Here is a 17,191-nt window from a genome sequence, read left to right as displayed (position 1 = left end):
CCTCTGCTGCTGCAGAGGCCCCAGTGAAGCCTTGCCTGAATTTCTTGTCTGGCCTCTTATCAGTCTCCATTGATTAAGAAAGGCCAAGAACCCCAGTCAGTAACAATATCAACTCCTTTCTGGGAGCAGTAAACAGCAATCCAATCTCCATTGGCTTCCCTATGTTTCTTCTCAGCCTGGTCCACGGAATAGCCCGTCTGTGACCAAAAGGCCTCCCCCTCCCTCCACACTTTGGCAAACACTATTTTTTTTATGTGTCACGCTTAGCAGTGTGTTGGAGAGGTGGTAAGAGAGAGGTGACACTTAGGGGAGGGACTTGTCCTGCTTTAACTGCAACTCCCCACATTTCTATGGGTGTCCCATTTATTTTCAGAAATTTATACTGGTTTTCCCGGAGAAGGCAATGGCACCCCACTCCAGTACTCTTGCCTGGAAAATCCCATGGATGGAGGAGCCTGGTAGGCTGCAGTCCATGGGGTCGCTAAGAGTCAGACACGACTGAGCGACTCACTTTCAGTTTTCACTTTCATGCACTGGAGAAGGAAATGGCAACCCACTCCAGTGTTCTTGCCTGGAGAATCCCAGGGATGGGGGAGCCTAGTGGGCTGCCATCTATGGGGTCGCACAGAGTCAGACATGACTGAAGCGACTTAGCAGCAGCAGCAGCATACTGGTTTTCCAGAGACCTGCCACATTAACTCTTATGATCTAAGAAATAATGTGACTGAAGAAAATACTTCTATTCTCCCAAGTTCCTAGAGTAAGAAATTCAAGAGTACCCCCAAAGTGCCATTGCCACTGTTGATAAAGCTGCTAATTTATAAGGGGTGGGTGCATAAGTTCAAGGGCTTCCCTGGTGGCTCAGTCAGTAAAGAATCTGCCTGCAATGCAGGAGACTCAGGTTCCATCCCTGGGTGGGGAAGATCCCCTGGAGGAGGACATGGCAACCCACTCCAGGAGAAATACCACTCCATGGCAACCCATCCCAGTTGCAAGGAATCCACAAAATTTTTGGAACAATTCAAATTTGCCTATAATTCCATATCATAAATTGAACTCTGAGAAAGGGAACTCTGGGAAAGTAACTCCACCAGTCTTTTTAATAATAAAATATTTAAAATCACTTCTGGGCATTTTACCTCTGTTAAATGCTTTTTCATTAGACAGCTTTTTAATAGAGAGTTTTAGATTGCTATATTTGTGCTCTATTATAGCGATATTTCAGAAAAATGACTTTTTGTCGTTAATATATTATTAAAGAGAATCTTTTTCAGAAAAATTACCTAAAGAGGAGTTCATTTTCATGGTCTCTCATTTCCTTCTCTATTCATTAAGCCATCTAAGGCATCTGCCCTCACCAAGCACTAAAAATACAGGCAGTACAAATAAGCACATTAATAAAACATCATGTTGTTAATCAACAAAAGCATATTTGATTTCCATGTGAGAAAGCAAAGAAAAACAAAACAAAAAAAGCAACAGAAGCCCTTAAAAGCAAACAGGGAAATAAACAAATTTAGAAAAATTGGACTGGGGCCCCAGTGGGAAAACGTCATCTACTTGGCTTATTTGTTTAGGATCTATATTCCTCCCTCCTTCTCAGAAGGATGGAAGGCAGCAAGGAAAACGTTTTAATTTTTCCAGTGTTTTATCAACTGAAACCTCACTGGAACAATTTAAGGGTCACAAGGGGGCTTCCCCAATGGATCACTGGGTAAAGAATTCGTCTGCAATGCAGGAGATGCAGGTTCAATCCCTGGGTTGGGAAGATCCCCTGGAGAAGGGCATGGCAACCACTCCAGTATTCTTGCCTGGGAAATCCTATGGACAGAGGAGCCTGGCAGGTTAGAATCCAAGACACGACTGAGTCGGACACGACTGAGTGACTGAGCGCGCGCACACACACACACACACACACACACTTAACGGTTGTAAGAATCACAAAGTTTCTGAATGACACTCTCCTAATTAAGAAACAAGCAACCAGAAGCTATGGCGCTCTTTTCTTGTTCATATAATCAAATTTGGGTATGAGACATTGCTGTTAACTGTACTCATCTTTACTAAGGAATTAGACATAAATATTAAGTCAAGCACTGGGTTAAATTACTACTCAGGCAGCTGAAATAATGAAGCCTAGCCCAACCAATGTATATGTACATTAAGACAAACCCCACAGTTAAGACTGGAATTTAAATCTCTATTTAACTCTAAATCCTACATGTAGTTTAAAGCCAGGAAATATGTGTTGAAGGCCAAAATTCCATTCCCCTATCTGTGCTGCTGTGGTTATACCAGGCAAATAATAATTACAGTAATTTTAGAACTCCTTGCTATAGCCTTCGGTATAATTAAGGGACTTATTGAGTTCCTGTCTAAATTCCCTATTTGTTTTCTCAAATTATATACCTATTGCTAATCTTAATAAATAATCACTATATGTATTAATTTCTATGAAATTCCATGTCCCACCCCTGCTTTATTTTCATGAAGCCATATGAAGGTTATGAGGATGTACATCCCAATCATGTTTTCAGTCTATCATTTCTTTAAACTAAATGTGAATGCCATTTAAATTTAATCAGGCTTTTGGAGGATGTATTCCATATGATGACTTTAACACACATTAGTAACAAAATCTCCCCATGGTACAGGAATGCCTATACATCATTGTTTATTAGGCATACTTCGAAATATCAAGGCATGTGTTGTGAAACAGCCCTGTGCTGTCAAACAAAGGGCATATAACAGTTTCTCAAGTCTCAGAGCAGCACAGAGGTAAAATGAGTCATAGCATCTTTTACTCTTTGCATGAGGTAAGAACTATTTTCATTTAAATCATCTAAAATCTTAAATAATTTTTAAAATCTCATAAGCCTTATTCCACATTATCAATACTTAAAACTATACTTACAGTGAGCAGCACAATTATTTACACAACAGAATTGCTATTGATTTTCTATTTTTAAGGTGTTTATTTTTAAAAAATTTTATCCATTTATTTAGTTTTGGCTGCACTGGGTCTTTGTTGCTGCACGAAGGCTTTCTCTAGTTGCAGCAAGCAGGGCCTACTCCTTGTGGTGACTTCTCTTGTTGTGAAGCACCGGTTCTAGGGCTCATGGGCTTTGGTCGTTGCAGCTCACAGGCTCTAGGGCTCGGGCTCCATTGTTGTGGTGCAGGCATGTGGGATCTTCCTGGATCAAAGATTGAACTGGTGTCCCCTGCACTGGCAAGTAGACCAGTGGACCATCAGGGAAGTCCTTGATTTTCTTATCTAACTACTCCCTGTTGTTGTTTAGTCGCTAAGTCGTGTTCGACTCTTTGGCAATTCCATGGACTGCAGCCCACCAGGCTCCTCTGTCCATGGGATTTCCCAGGCAAGAATAGTGGAGTGGGTTGCCATTTCCTTCTCCAGATCTTCCCAACCCAGGGATTGAACCCGGGTCTCCTGCATTGGCAGGTGGATTCTTTACCACTGAGCCACCAGGGAACCCTAACTACTCCCTACCAGATTATAAATTCCCTAAGGATAGAAACTGCTGCTGCTGCTGCTAAGTCGCTTCAGTCGTGTCCGACTCTGTGCGACCCCATAGATGGAAGCCCACCAGGCTCCCTCGTCCCTGGGATTCTCCAGGCAAGAACACTGGAGTGGGTTGCCATTTCCTTCTCCAAAGGATAGAAACTAGGTCTTCCTTTTTTACTCCTAGGACCCCACCCAATGCTCAGTACATAGTAGATGCTCAACAAGCATTGAATGAATGTTTGTTTATTTGTTACAGAAGGGCATAAGAGTGCATTTATATTGCCAAGCCAGAAATGTGCCAGTCTTTTCATGCCATTTTCAGGGATATTGGTAAAGATACAAATGCTTTAGACCTCAGTTTCACTATTTGTGAAATGGACATGTATCCACTGACATCATGGAATAGGATGCAGATGAAATAACTACATGTTATTATTTTAGATCTGTGACATACATAATAACTAGTATATTTAATTCCAGTTGAACAGAAGAAAAAAGGTAGCTATCAAAGTGACAGTACATGTATTACTTGGGGAACCTGAAGATCTACATATGACAATTGATGCCTTTTTCTTCTGTGTTAATTAGCCAAACAAGGAAAATTTTGCCACACACTTTCAGCTTAAATGGGACTGACTCTATTCATCGCTGTAATTCTCCTCCTATTTCTGGCATAGATCTGTGACTTTCTAATCGGCCCACATTACTAAAGGAACCTCCAGTACCAAATTTTAAACTGCTCAAATGTTAGCTGGTTTTTTTCCCAAGCCAGATTTCTGCCAAAAATAATAACTGAAACCTTCAATAATCTGCTCTCTAATTTCAGTGCCTTTAAAAAAACTTGGAAATAAAGAAGAGATATAAATCATAAATAAATACCTTGCAATTTCAATGATGATTTACAACAATAGGACCACATACATGAATTATCTCATTTTAAAAACTGTGTTAATGATGCCCACTTTTAAATGTAAGGACAGAATATTTTCACTGACATCTGCATACCAACTGCTATTTCTTTAGATAATAACAGCAATTCAGATGGAATATTTAGTTTTAACGTCAGGAACCAATTTAAAATAACAATTTCTACATACCTAGTAGAGGAGAGTTCCCAGAAGGTTCTAGGCTTCAAGTTTCCTCTAATTTGCATAGTTGCTATAAACAAAGGTTCAGCTGGTTCCACTTAGCTGGCCATACCAAATGCAGCCCAAGTCAAACTCTGAATAGAATTGCTTTCGCAAGGTATTATTTTGCTACCTACGTATGGTCTTCTTATTTTAAAAAACTGTTTCACATCATCACTATGAATTTCTAGTTCTACTATGAGATTGAAAAATGAACAAGTTATGGATGAGACTATCAAGGTTCAGAAGAGTTGGTGATGTGCCAAGTTAGCAACAAATTTATAAGGAAACCACTAATAGAATGGTGATCTTTGTGCCCCTGGAATCAAGAAGTCACGGCGCCTGTTGGGCTTTACGTCCCTTCCCACTCAGAGCCTGGGAAACACGTCATCCCAGGCTGCCCAGCCCGCCATGCTCACATCTCCCACGTATTCATCTGTGTGTCTCCAGCACCTAGAACCATGCTTGCGGGTCTCTTCGTAAATGTGCCTTGCCAATGTTACCAGTAAGCCATATCCCCCTGGCTGTGCTCTTGTTGACAATGGTCCACTCTCCCTGACTTTTGGAGAGGGGCAATCTCCGGCAGGACTGTCTCCAGCACAGTCCTGCCCCTCTGGGCATGTGCCCAGCACAAGGACCACTGTAATAGAGAGGTCCAGGTGGTGATATGTCAATAAGTGGAGATACACTTCATGTTGCCAGGCTTGATACAGGTGCAGTTACTATTAATACTTCTTATCCTTCAATCACTTTGGTTTTTGTTTTTTTTTTTCCTTCAATCACTTTGGATGACTTCTGCCTCAACCCAATCATGTCCTTCCAAGCCTGTTCAGAAGACCAGCCACCATATCCTAAAAATTAGAGATCCTTCAGCTGTCAAATCATACTTAACTCCTGACACCCCTATGTATGCAGGCTTAGTATTTTATGCAGACACTCCTTAGGTCACAGTAGTGAACATCAACTCATAAAGGAAACTAAGAAACCCTTAACCCCATCACTGATAACAAAATATTTTAAAATTTCTTAATCCTCAAATTCTCTGATTTGAACTCTTTTTTTAGAATACACTCAGCAAAATTGATTTGAATATTTTTTAGAACACACTCAGCAAAATTAATTAGTAAAACCTAATACTAACTCATCTCACATGCTAATAAAAGTGATGCTTAAAATTCTCAAAGCCAGGCTTCAGCAATACGTGAACCATGAACTTCCAGACGTTCAAGATGGTTTTAGAAAAGGCAGAGGAACCAGAGATCAAATTGCCAACATCCATTGGATCATCGAAAAAGCAAGAGAGTTCCAGAAAAACATTTAGTTCTGCTTTATTGACTATGCCAAAGCCTTTGACTGTGTGGATCACAATAAACTGTGGAAAATTCTGAAAGAGATGGGAATCCCAGACCACCTGACCTACCTCTTGAGAAACCTATATGCAGGTCAGGAAGCAACAGTTAGAACAGGACATGGAACAACAGACTGGTTCCAAATAGGAAAAGGAGTACGTCACGGCTGTATATCGTCACCCTGCTTATTTAACTTATATGCGGAGTACATCATGAGAAACGCTGAACTGGATGAAGCACAAGCTGGAATCAAGATTGCCAGGAGAAATATCAATAACCTCAGATATGCAGATGACACCACCCTTATGGCAGAAAATGAAGAGGAACTAAAGAGCCTCTTAATGAAAGTGAAAGAAGAGACTGAAAAAGTTGGCTTAAAGCTCAACATTCAGAAAACTAAGATCATGGCATCCAGTCCCATCACTTCATGGCAAATAGATGGGGAAACAGTGACTGACTTTATTTTTCTGGGCTCCAAAATCACTGCAGATGGTGACTGCAGCCATGAAATTAAAAGACACTTACTTCTTGGAAGGAAAGTTATGACCAACTTAGACAGCATACTGAAAAGCAGAGACATTACTTTGTCAACAAAGGTCTGTCTAGTCAAGGCTATGGTTTTTCCAGTGGTCATGTATGGATGTGAGAGTTGGACTATAAAGAAAGCTGAGCGCCGAAGAATTGATGCTTTTGAACTGTGGTGTTGGAGAAGACTCTTGAGAGTCCCTTGGACTGCAAGGAGATCCAACCAGTCCATCCTAAAGGAGATCAGTCCTGGGTGTTCATTGGAAGGACTGATGTTGAAGCTGAAACTCCAATACTTTGGCCACCTCATGCGAAGAGTTGACTCATTGGAAAAGACCCTGATGCTGGGAAAGATTGAGGGCAGGAGGATAAGGGGACAACAGAGGATGAGACGGTTGGATGGCATCACCGACTCAATGGACATGGGTTTGGGTGGACTCTGGGAGTTGCTGATGGACAGGGGGGCCTGGCGTGCTGCAATTCATGGGGTCGCAAAGAGTCGGACACGACTGAGCGACTGAACTGAATGAATACTAACTTCACTCCATATGACAGGCTCTAGGTTCATCCACACCAATACAACTGACTCAATTTCTTTCCTTTTTAAGTCTGAGTAATACTCCAGTGTGTGTATATATATATACACACACACACATACTACATCTTCTTTATCCATTCATCAACGGACATCTAGGTTGCTTCCATGTCCTGGATATTGTAAATAGTGCTGCAAAGAACATTCGAGCACATGTGTCTTTTTGAGTTACGAGGGTCATACTGCATATATGAAATCTAGAAAAACCGTACTGACGAACCTATCTGCAGGGATGGAATGCAGACGCAGACTTAGAGAACAGACATGTGGACACAGCAAGGGAGGGAAAGGGTGGGAAAAATTGAGAGAGTAGCATTGACATATATATACTATCATGTGTAAAACAGTTATCTAGCAGGAAGCTGCTGTGTAGAACAGGGAGCATAGCTCGGTGCTCTGTGATGACCTAGAAGGGTGGGAAGTTGATGCCGGGGGGTTGGAAGGGAGGTCTAAGAGGGTGGAGATATAGCTAATTTACTTGCTATACAGCAGAAATGAACGCAATGTTGTAAAGGAACTACATTCCAATTAAAAAAAAAAAAAAAAAAAAAAACACCTTGAACATTTTCTACAACAGCACTGTCCAAAAGAACTTTTTGTGATGATGGATATATTCATATTAAATATTGTCTAATATGGTGACTGCCATCTACATGTGGCCACTGAGCATTTGAAATATGACTGAGGAACTGGATTTTTTAAAAGTTTTATTTGGCCATGCCAGGTCTTAGTTGTGGCATGCAGGATCTTTAGTTGTGGCATCTGGGACCTAGTTCCCTGACCAGGTATCAAACCTGGATCCCCTGCATTGGGAGTGCAGAGTCTTAGCCACTGGACCACCAGAGAAGCTCCACGGAACTGGATTAAAAATTTTTAACTTAAATTTAATTAAGTTTAAATTTAAATAGCCAATGTTGATTGCTCATTGAGACAGTGCAGCTGTCCACAGAATAGCAATGAATTCTTTTAAGTACTATAATTTAAGGACAAATCTAAATTTCCACTCTGCAAAGTGAACTTCCAAATCAGAAAGTCCAATACAAATGGCTAGAAAGTTTGCTTGTGACCACTAGCTAGCCTTCACCTTTCTCAAAGTATACAGACATTAACATCAGACTTTCCCCAATCCCCCCACTGATAAGACACAGCTTAATGACAAGGAATTTGATGGTGAAAGCCACCTTGCTGGGACACATCTCCAGTCTAGAAGAATGGACTGGGAGGCAGATGAGGGGTGAGAGGCGGGATATTTCTAGCTATGGGAACTTGAGTTTGAGGGCTACTCTGAGACTCTTCCATCTTGAGGGTCTCTATGATATTGAATCACTAGTGGGAACTCCTCAGTTTACTGACTGCAGGAGCTGGAAGGTAGACTGGATCCACTGGCTTTCAGAAAGCCTTTAATAGACTGCCTTGATTGGGGCTATACAACACAGCCCTGTCTGGAGCAGGTGACAAGGAAGGGTCCAGAGACAGCCTGGAGCATTGGGCCTCTTGGCTGGTACTGCTCCACCCCTGCTGCATTCAGAACCTTTAAGACAACTGCTTTAGGCAGAAGGCTCCATATTTCTTCATCTCCTCGGTAACTACCCCTGTCCATTCTACCACCTCTCTCCTGAAGACTGCAGAGCTTCCTAATTGGTCTCCTGGCTTCTACTCTTAGCTCCCTACAACTCATCTTCCACACAGCAGCCAGAATCATCTTTTCAAATCAAATCATCTCAGGACTTCCCTGACAGTCCAGGGGTTAAGATTTTGCCTTCCACTTCAGGTGTGTGAGTTCAATCCCTGGTTAGGGAGCTGAGATCCCACATGCCTGGAGGATAAAAGACCAAAACACAAAACAGAAATGATATTATAACAAATTCAATAAAGACTTTAAAAATGGTCCACATCAAAGAAAAATATCTTTAAAAAAAAATCAGATCATCTCAGTCCTTTGCTTAAGATTCTCCGGTAGCTTCCTACTCAAAAAATTCAACCTCTTCACCATGGCCTGCAAGGCCCTGCTTACCTTTTTTACTTCTTTTCTAATCATCCCCTTTGCTCATTCAGTTCCCACCCACACTGATCTCCTGGCTGTTCTTCAGACAAGTCAAGCTTCTTTGAATCTCAGGGCCTTTGTATGGATGCTTGCTGGTCCCTCTGCTCAAAATGCTCTTCCCCAGACCTTCACATGGCTGGCTCCTTATCACTCAGGCCTCAGTTCAAATGTCACCTTTGCCTTTTCTGATCACCTCATTCATTGCTCCTGCTATTCCACCACTAGGTTATGTCTGTTTAGTTGTTTCACAGATTTCTTGAGGAATATTAACATATTATAAAACTGACCCATTTTAAGTGCACTTTCAGTGAAAATACCAAGTTGCACAACCACCACCATAGGTCAATTTTAGACTATTTCCACCTTCTTGAGATCCCTCATGACCATTAACTGTTAATCCCATACCTACCTATCCCCTGCCACAGGCAAACACTAATCGATAATACTCTTTGTCTCTACAGATTTGCCTTTTCCGAATATTTCATGTAAGTGAATTATACAATTATTACCTAATACTCCACTCCTCTTTTTATTTTAATTATTATTATCATTTTTTGACTGCACCATGCAGCTTGCAGAATCTTATTTCCCTGACCAGGGGCTGAACCTGCACCCTAGGCAATGGAAGTGTAGCATCCTAGCCACTGAGCCACGAGAAAATTCCCTTATTTTATTTCAAAAATATTTTTTATCTTGGTAAAATATACATAACATAAAATGTATCTGTTTTCACCATTATTGTAAGTGTACAGGTCAGTAGCATTAAGTACATTCACACCGTGGTGCACCCATCACCAACATCCATCTCCAGAACCTTCTCATCCCTCCCAACTGAACCTCTATATCCATTAAATCCTAACTCCTTTCCTCTACTCCCCAGCCTGAGAAGACTACCATTCTACTTCCTTTCTCTAACTCTGACTGCTCTTGGTGCCCCCATGTTAAAAGAACCATACAATATTTGTTCTTTTGTGACTGGCTTATTTCACTTAGCATAACGTCTTCAAGGTTTATCCATGTTGTAGCATGTGTCAGAATTTCTTTAATATTTAAAGCTGAATAATATTCCTCTGTATACCACATTTTGTTTGTCCATTCATCTGTAGATAGATACCTGGGTTGCTTCTATCTTTTGGCTATTGTGAATAACGTGGCCAAGAACATGCACATATAAATATCTGTTCAAATTCCAGCTTTCACTTCTTTTTGGTATACACCCTGATGTGGAATTTCTGGGTAATACGATAATTCTATGCTTAAGTTCTTGAGAAAGTGTCCCATTGTTTTCCACAGCAGCTGCATAATTTTACATTCCTACCAGCAATGCACAAGGGTTCCAATGTCTCCACTTCTTTGCCAACACTTGCTATTTTCTATTTTTTATAGTAGCCATCCTAATGGGTATGAAGTAGTATCCACTTTATTTTTATAATTCATTCATCACTACTTAATATTTTCTTATTTACTTGTTTGTTTAAACATTAATTGCCTCATCTCTCCAAACTTGGATGCTAGCTAGCTGCATGAGGGCAAGGAGCTTGTTCACCATAACTCCAGTGATATCCAAGACCCAACATACATTTGTTGAATGAATAATAGACCTTAGGGCTACAAGCTTCTACAAACTGTAGCCCAACCACAGTTCTCCTTCTTTTATCAACCCAGGGATACACAGAAGCTAGGGAGCTCCTTTTAGCTACTCTGACACACGAGAGGACCATGAGGAAGAACTATAAAGATTTTTACCAAGGATGCAGTTCTTTTCCTTGTGAAATATGAAGAAAAGAAGATACCGTCAAACTATAACCCTGAGAGCATCCACAGCCTTTGTGAACATTCTGCTGAGGGTACAATTATAACCAGGAGAATGTGCTGGGCTCCTCTGGAAGTTCTTGATGCTACTCACATGCAAACATACAAGTGGCAGCCGCTTGAAATAGAATCAACCAGCTAAGAGTGAAAAATATAAAGCTTTTCACTAGAAAAACAAACTGTGCCATCCTTTCTTGAACATTACCTATGCTTTCTAAAAATATATATTTTTCTAAAAAGGCTGGCATTTGTTACTCAACTTTTGAACATTAGTTCGGGCAGCCTAGGCAAACCACAAATAAATATGTCACAGAGACTGCCTGTCGTCTGCTTGTTTTCCCTTCTTTCCACAGTTGATAGAAGACGTTTATTCAAAAGACGACTTCTGGATTTTAGCAGAGCACACGGATTCCTGACATGAAGCCTTCATTTCAGGGCTTCCTTGCAGCTAGAAGGGGCCATGTAATTAATAACTGGCAAATGTGATGTGACCAGCGAGGTGCATGTAATTCTGCACAATGTCCTTCAAGGGAGGATCTGTGCCCTTCTCCTCTTCCTTTTTGCTGGCTAGACCATGTACCTACCTGATGGCTGGACTTGAGCACACATCTGAGTGGATACTGAGTTACTAATGATTTGAAGCAGCCACACCAATTCTGGACTGGCTATCTCCAGATCCTTTCATGTAAGAGAGAACCAAGCTTCTGGTTTTGTTGTTGCTCTAGTTGCTAAGTTGTGTCCGACTCTTTGCAATTCCATGGACTGTAGCACGCCAGGCTTCTCTGTCCACGGGATTTCCCAGACAAGAATACTGGAGTGGGTTGCCATTCCCTTCTCCAGGGGATCTTCCTCACCCAAGGATCGAACCTGCGTCTCCTGCATTGACAGGCAGATTCTTTACCACTGAGCCACCAGGGAAACCCAAGCTTCTGGTTGAGCCACGGTTACTTTGGATCCCTTTAACTGGGAGCTGACCTAGTCTTAGCTCACATAGAATCTCCCCAACAAGATTATAGGAGAACTGAAGTACAAAAATTTCCTAAAGGTACATGACAACATTGATTGTTCCATCAAAGATAAGCTGCTTTAAGCTGATGCCATGCCCAGCTGAGCCAATATACTAAGCAGGTGGCAGTGATCTGCCAAGTTGCCTGCGGGTCAGAAGGAAAGATGAGTCAATACCAGTAACAAAGGGTAACAGTGTTGGCTAATATTTAGTGAGCACTTATTACATCCCAGGCACTCAGCCCAAGAGCTTTATATGTACCATCTCATGTTGTCTTTACAACAATCCTGAGGTTTAAAGAAGATAAATCCATCACACAGCTTATGAGTGAAGAAATGTGAGCCCACTTACCTCACCTTTGCATTGTATCCATATGCAGCATCCATTAATACTTCCCTCCCCCATACATAAGAATGGGGTAGTCAGGGCTCTCTAGAGCACTCTAGTTTGTCAAAGAGAACTTTCACTGGACACCCTCCTCTCTCCCCCCAACACTAACAATGCCCCTAACACCCCAAACCCTGGGCTAACCATGGAGTCTACTTGTCAGGCACAAGATGCCTCTCGGTCCCTAATTTCCTTGGGTCATTTTTAACTCATAGCCATTTACTTACAACTGAAACACAACTATAACGTGAAAACCAAGTTACATGTTTGTTTCAGAGCCTTATTTCACATTTATGCTAATATCAATATTTCGAGGGGCTTCCCTGGTGGCTCAGCAGTAAAGAATCTACCTGTGATGCAAGAGACCCAAGTTTCATAACTTGGTCAGGAAGATCCCCTGGAGGAGGGCATAGCAACCCACTCCAGTATTCTTGCTGGAGAACGCCCATGAACAGAGGAGCCTGGAAGGGCTACAATTGAGTCGGACACAATTGAAGCAGCTGAGCATGAACATTTATACTGCTGCTCTGGGCCTCAGTTTCCTCATCTATAATATGGGAATAATAGTACTTTCTCACAGTGATTTCAGAGATTCAGTAAAATTATGCCTGTTAACTTCTGGCACACAGTAAGTGCTCAACAAGAGGTGTCTACTTTAAAAAGTCATAATTCATGGCTGACGCTGAATGAAGCTTTCAGTGAACTAATGTGTTCAATTATTAAACAAATTCCCTAAAATGAAAAAATACAGAAGATAACAGTCACTACTGTGCTGACTGGAAAGATGACTTAGTCTAATTGACTAAATCCAGACTTATTTTTTTTAAGCTAGCTGTCTCTAAATCTGACTTCTTATCTTGACTTAACTTAATCTATGCTATTACTAACCAGCCTGGGCATTCTGTTAGTTTTTGTTTGATATTTACGCATTTTCCCCCCTGAAAGTGAAAGTAAAAGTTGCTCAGTCCTGTCTGACTTTTTTCAGCCCCATGGCCTTTGGAATTCTTCACGCCAGAATACTGGAGCGGGTAGCCTTTCCTGTCTCCAGGAAATCTTCCCAACCCCGGACCGAACCCTGGTCTCCCACATTGCAGGCAGATTCTTTACCAGCTGAGCCACAAGGGAAGCCCTTTCCCCCACTAAGTTACTATTATTCTCTATTTTTAGGTTGCCTTTAGTGGTGGTTTTTAGAAAATATCCATCCCCCTCAAATGCATTTGTGAGAACAATCATTTAATTTTTTATTTTTTAAATATTTATTTATTTGTCTATGCCAGGTCTTAGCTGCAGCATGCAGGATTTTGTGTTGTGGGATTCTTTTTAGCTGCAGCATGCTAACTTTTAGTTGCAGCATGTGGAACTTCCCCCACCAGGGATCAAACCCTTGCCCTCTGCATTGGAAGCTCAGAGTCTTAGCCACTAGACCACCATGGAAGTCCCTTTAGGGGTGGTTTTAAGTCAGAGACATTAATAGGATTTGTTTTTTCTTTTTCTTTTGCCTAACCGCCCTCCAATGGATATAAAGTAGTCAGAGGTGAGTACTACCTTTGATTTTCTATCCACCACTGGGAGACATTTATGAAATGCAGGAGCAATAAATAGCTCCTAAAAGTCTTTACAAGGGGCCTTTGCCTGAAAATAGCCTTCATTCTGAATCCATGAAATTCAGCTGAGTCCAACTGGGTTTTCAGAAAACACATCTGCTTTAAGAATTTATCCCTCCAAGCATTATCTCGAGCCCTTCCTAATTGTTAACGCAGGACACCACCAGTTCTATTAAAAATCTCCCAAATAGTTGAGGCAAAGCCAACATTTCACTATTTCAGACATTTACCCCCAACCCAAATTCTGTCACCAGAGAAAAAAAGCAGCAGCTCTTCCACTGCTTCCAGTATTCATTTTTGGAGAATTCTCTTTTAAAAACTGCTTACTGTGATTTTCCAGGTACATTTGCTATTGGGAGGGTACACTCCAGGAAAACCTTCGCTGCCAATAAATCCAGACTCTCCGGTAAGAATGCCGCCACATGTGAAAACAGGTCTGGGAAAATAAGAGAGGAAAAGAAATCTGAAACAGAGCCTAACAATTCACTGTCAATTTCAGAAAGATGTAGTTTATTAATAGGGATAAAATGAATACTGACTATTAAGTGTCTGGATCACATAGGGAATTTGAAATACTTATTAGCTCTTAGAATATTTAAATTATAGCCTAATAAAACATTCAGTCCAGCTACAACTATCTCCCCCATAGTAACACCATAATAACAAGATCAATCTACCGATCTAACCATCCATCCATCCACCATCCATATGCAATCAAGCCCTTATCAAGTGATAAGATGTCACTGGAAAATGGTAAATAGAAAATGTAACTGGGGGGAGTGAGAGAGAAAGGGTGAGAGCTAGGCTCTGTGAAGTGCTTGGTTTTAAAGATAGACAAGTAATTAGTTAATGTGGGAAAGTTTTAATTTCCTAGATTAAGAGAGATGCCTAATTCTTCCCGTTTTGGAAAATAGTCGGCCATTGGCAGAGCCTCCCACTGAAAAGGGAGGTTGATGGTGATGGAGGTGGAAAAGGAGATGCCAAAGTTGGCCATAGGACTCGTCCAGCCCAGGTCCTGGAGCCGTCCGGCAGCTCACAGGCTGGTGAAGAGTTAACTTTCCGGGAGCTGCTCCGGGCGCCGGGCAACTCGGGCTTTTCCGTAGGCTTAAGCCTCTGGGCAAAGCCTCTTGGGGAAGAAAACAGAAGTAAACCAAAGTTCACATACTTGGGCCCCAGTGCTTCTTTGCACCCGCATAAAGCTGCGGGCAGAGGAGACCCAGGGCAGGTTAAGCCCCTACCACGTGGTGGCTGGCCAGCTGCAGGGCCGTCCAGCGGGCGAAACTAGGGGCGCAGGAGGGAGTCCCGACGACGGGCGCCGTCCCGTGTCCCGGTGGCGCGTGGGTCCCCCGGCGCCCCAAAGCGGACTGGGTAAAGCAAAGCAGCGGGCGAGGGGAAGGGAGGGAGGAGGGGAAGGGTGCGGATGGGGGTCGCGTTACCTCTCCGAGAGCTGCGGCCGCGAGTGCTGGGCGGCGGCGACCAGCAGCAGGCAGAGCGGGGCCCAGGCGCCCGCGCCCCTCATGGCTGGTGGAGACTCTCGGGGCTCGCCCCACCCCGGCGCGCACACCGGAGCACCGCGCGCTCCGCACCCGCCCGGGCTCCCGCCCCGGCGCGCCCCGCACCCCGGCTTCTCCCGCTCGCTCGCACGCGCCGCCGCGGGGCAGCCCAGGTAGCTGGGTGTGCGCGGCAGGCGGGGCCGGGGCGCTTTTCTAGAGGCGATTATGGTGCCGTCTGCTTCGCCGCTGGATGTCCCCTGAGGAGTTGCTCTGGCAGCCACAGGCCACTGCTGAATATCCCGTTTGTTCTCCAGCGGCGAGAGGGGGCGGCTCCCAGGCCGGAGCCTCCTCCTCTCTTGGGGCGGGCGGGCGGCTCCTCGCTGGCACCCCGAGACCCGCAGTCCTGGTCACATCCCGCCGACAGGGGCGGTGAGGAGAAGGATGAAAGAGAACCCCCTGCCAAGTGGTACCCAAATGGGACTTGCTGCCTTGATCCACAGATGATGGGGGGGGGGCGGGGTGGCCTTGGTTTGCTTTAGGCGGTGTTTTTCTCTAGTTGCTTTTAAATAAAAAGTATTGACGCTTGCTGGTTGCTGGAAAACGTAGGGTTCCTCCTTCTAACACCCTGCTCCAAGGACAGAAAGGGGAAAATAAAAGAGGGATTCTATCATATTTTAACTCCTACCCTAATTCTCTTACTTTAAGCATACCTACACACACACACACACACACCCCCTCTGTACACACGTACAGTGTCAGTAGATTCTGTATTTACTGGTGTGTGAGAATAGGGAGATAGTTTCTATTTGGGAGTGGGATTAGGAGTTAGAAACGAGTTTTCAGCCATGCGATTTGTGACTGAATTGTCATTATTGTGCCAAATATAAGACAAAATCCGGATCATCGGTTCTCACTATCCCCTGTTATGTTTTGAAAATAGTATTTCTTTGCTGGCATCGCTCTCTCTTTTAAAAAGATATTTTCCAACAATGTCTTTTTCTGTTACTATTAATTAGTTAAGATTTACAGAGAATTTGTTTTTCTAAGAACAACTGCAGTCTTATGGAATCAAGACTTTCCTTTATTTCTTTTAATTAATTTTAATTAAAAATAATATTAAATATTTATTTTGCTAAGTGCTTCTCAATAACCATGGATTAATAAAAGAAAAACAAGAACGGAATGGATTCACTGAGGTTTTTCAGTAACCAGGTCCCCACAAAAGGGACATAACTGAATTTAGATGCCTCCTTTTAGATGTTCCTCCTACATTATTTTCACCATTCTAACAAAAAGTAATAATAATAAACGTTAAGATAGTAGTTACCAAGACTTCATTTCTAATAATGAACCTACAGTGTTAAGAACATAAATACTCCTGGCAAGGAAATAAACAAAAGTTGGCTACATAGAATAATCTTATTTTTAGAAAAGTGGAGTCCAGGAGTCAATAGTAGGAACCAGAATTTCCCTGTGGGGTTTAGATTTTCTTACTATTTTTGAAAAAGTGAAGGAAAAATACACCAAGAACTACAACTTTTAAAAAATTTTCTAAAGGCACCACACCCTGTGAGACATTAAAAAGAAAAAAAAAGGATTACAGAATTTGGCAAACATTACATTCTGAAACCTACACCCTCAACCCAATAAAATTGTTTTAAAACAGCAAATAGGAAAATAAATGATTGTTTATTTTGCACATGTTTCAAGAGTACGCTATCCAATA

At 42.4% G+C, this 17,191-nt stretch overlaps 1 protein-coding gene across 1 annotated transcript in view; it reads right to left on the bottom strand.

The window, feature by feature from the left end:
• PCOLCE2 (procollagen C-endopeptidase enhancer 2) overlaps window positions 1-15,781 on the bottom strand; it is an 81,543-nt gene extending 65,762 nt beyond the window's left edge. The window contains exons 1-2 of the mRNA XM_043474190.1: window positions 15,409-15,781; window positions 14,300-14,408 (exon numbers count right to left, since the gene is read on the bottom strand). Coding sequence (XP_043330125.1) covers window positions 14,300-14,408; window positions 15,409-15,491 — 192 coding nt within the window. The 5' untranslated portion in view covers window positions 15,492-15,781. The remainder of the gene's footprint in view (window positions 1-14,299; window positions 14,409-15,408) is intronic.
• Window positions 15,782-17,191: the final 1,410 nt, after the last annotated feature.

Source organism: Cervus canadensis, chromosome 7 (genome assembly GCF_019320065.1).
Source record: "Cervus canadensis isolate Bull #8, Minnesota chromosome 7, ASM1932006v1, whole genome shotgun sequence".
NCBI lineage: Eukaryota > Metazoa > Chordata > Mammalia > Artiodactyla > Cervidae > Cervus > Cervus canadensis.
Note: the sequence above shows the minus strand (reverse complement) of the source record. Positions and strands in the feature narration are given on the sequence as shown.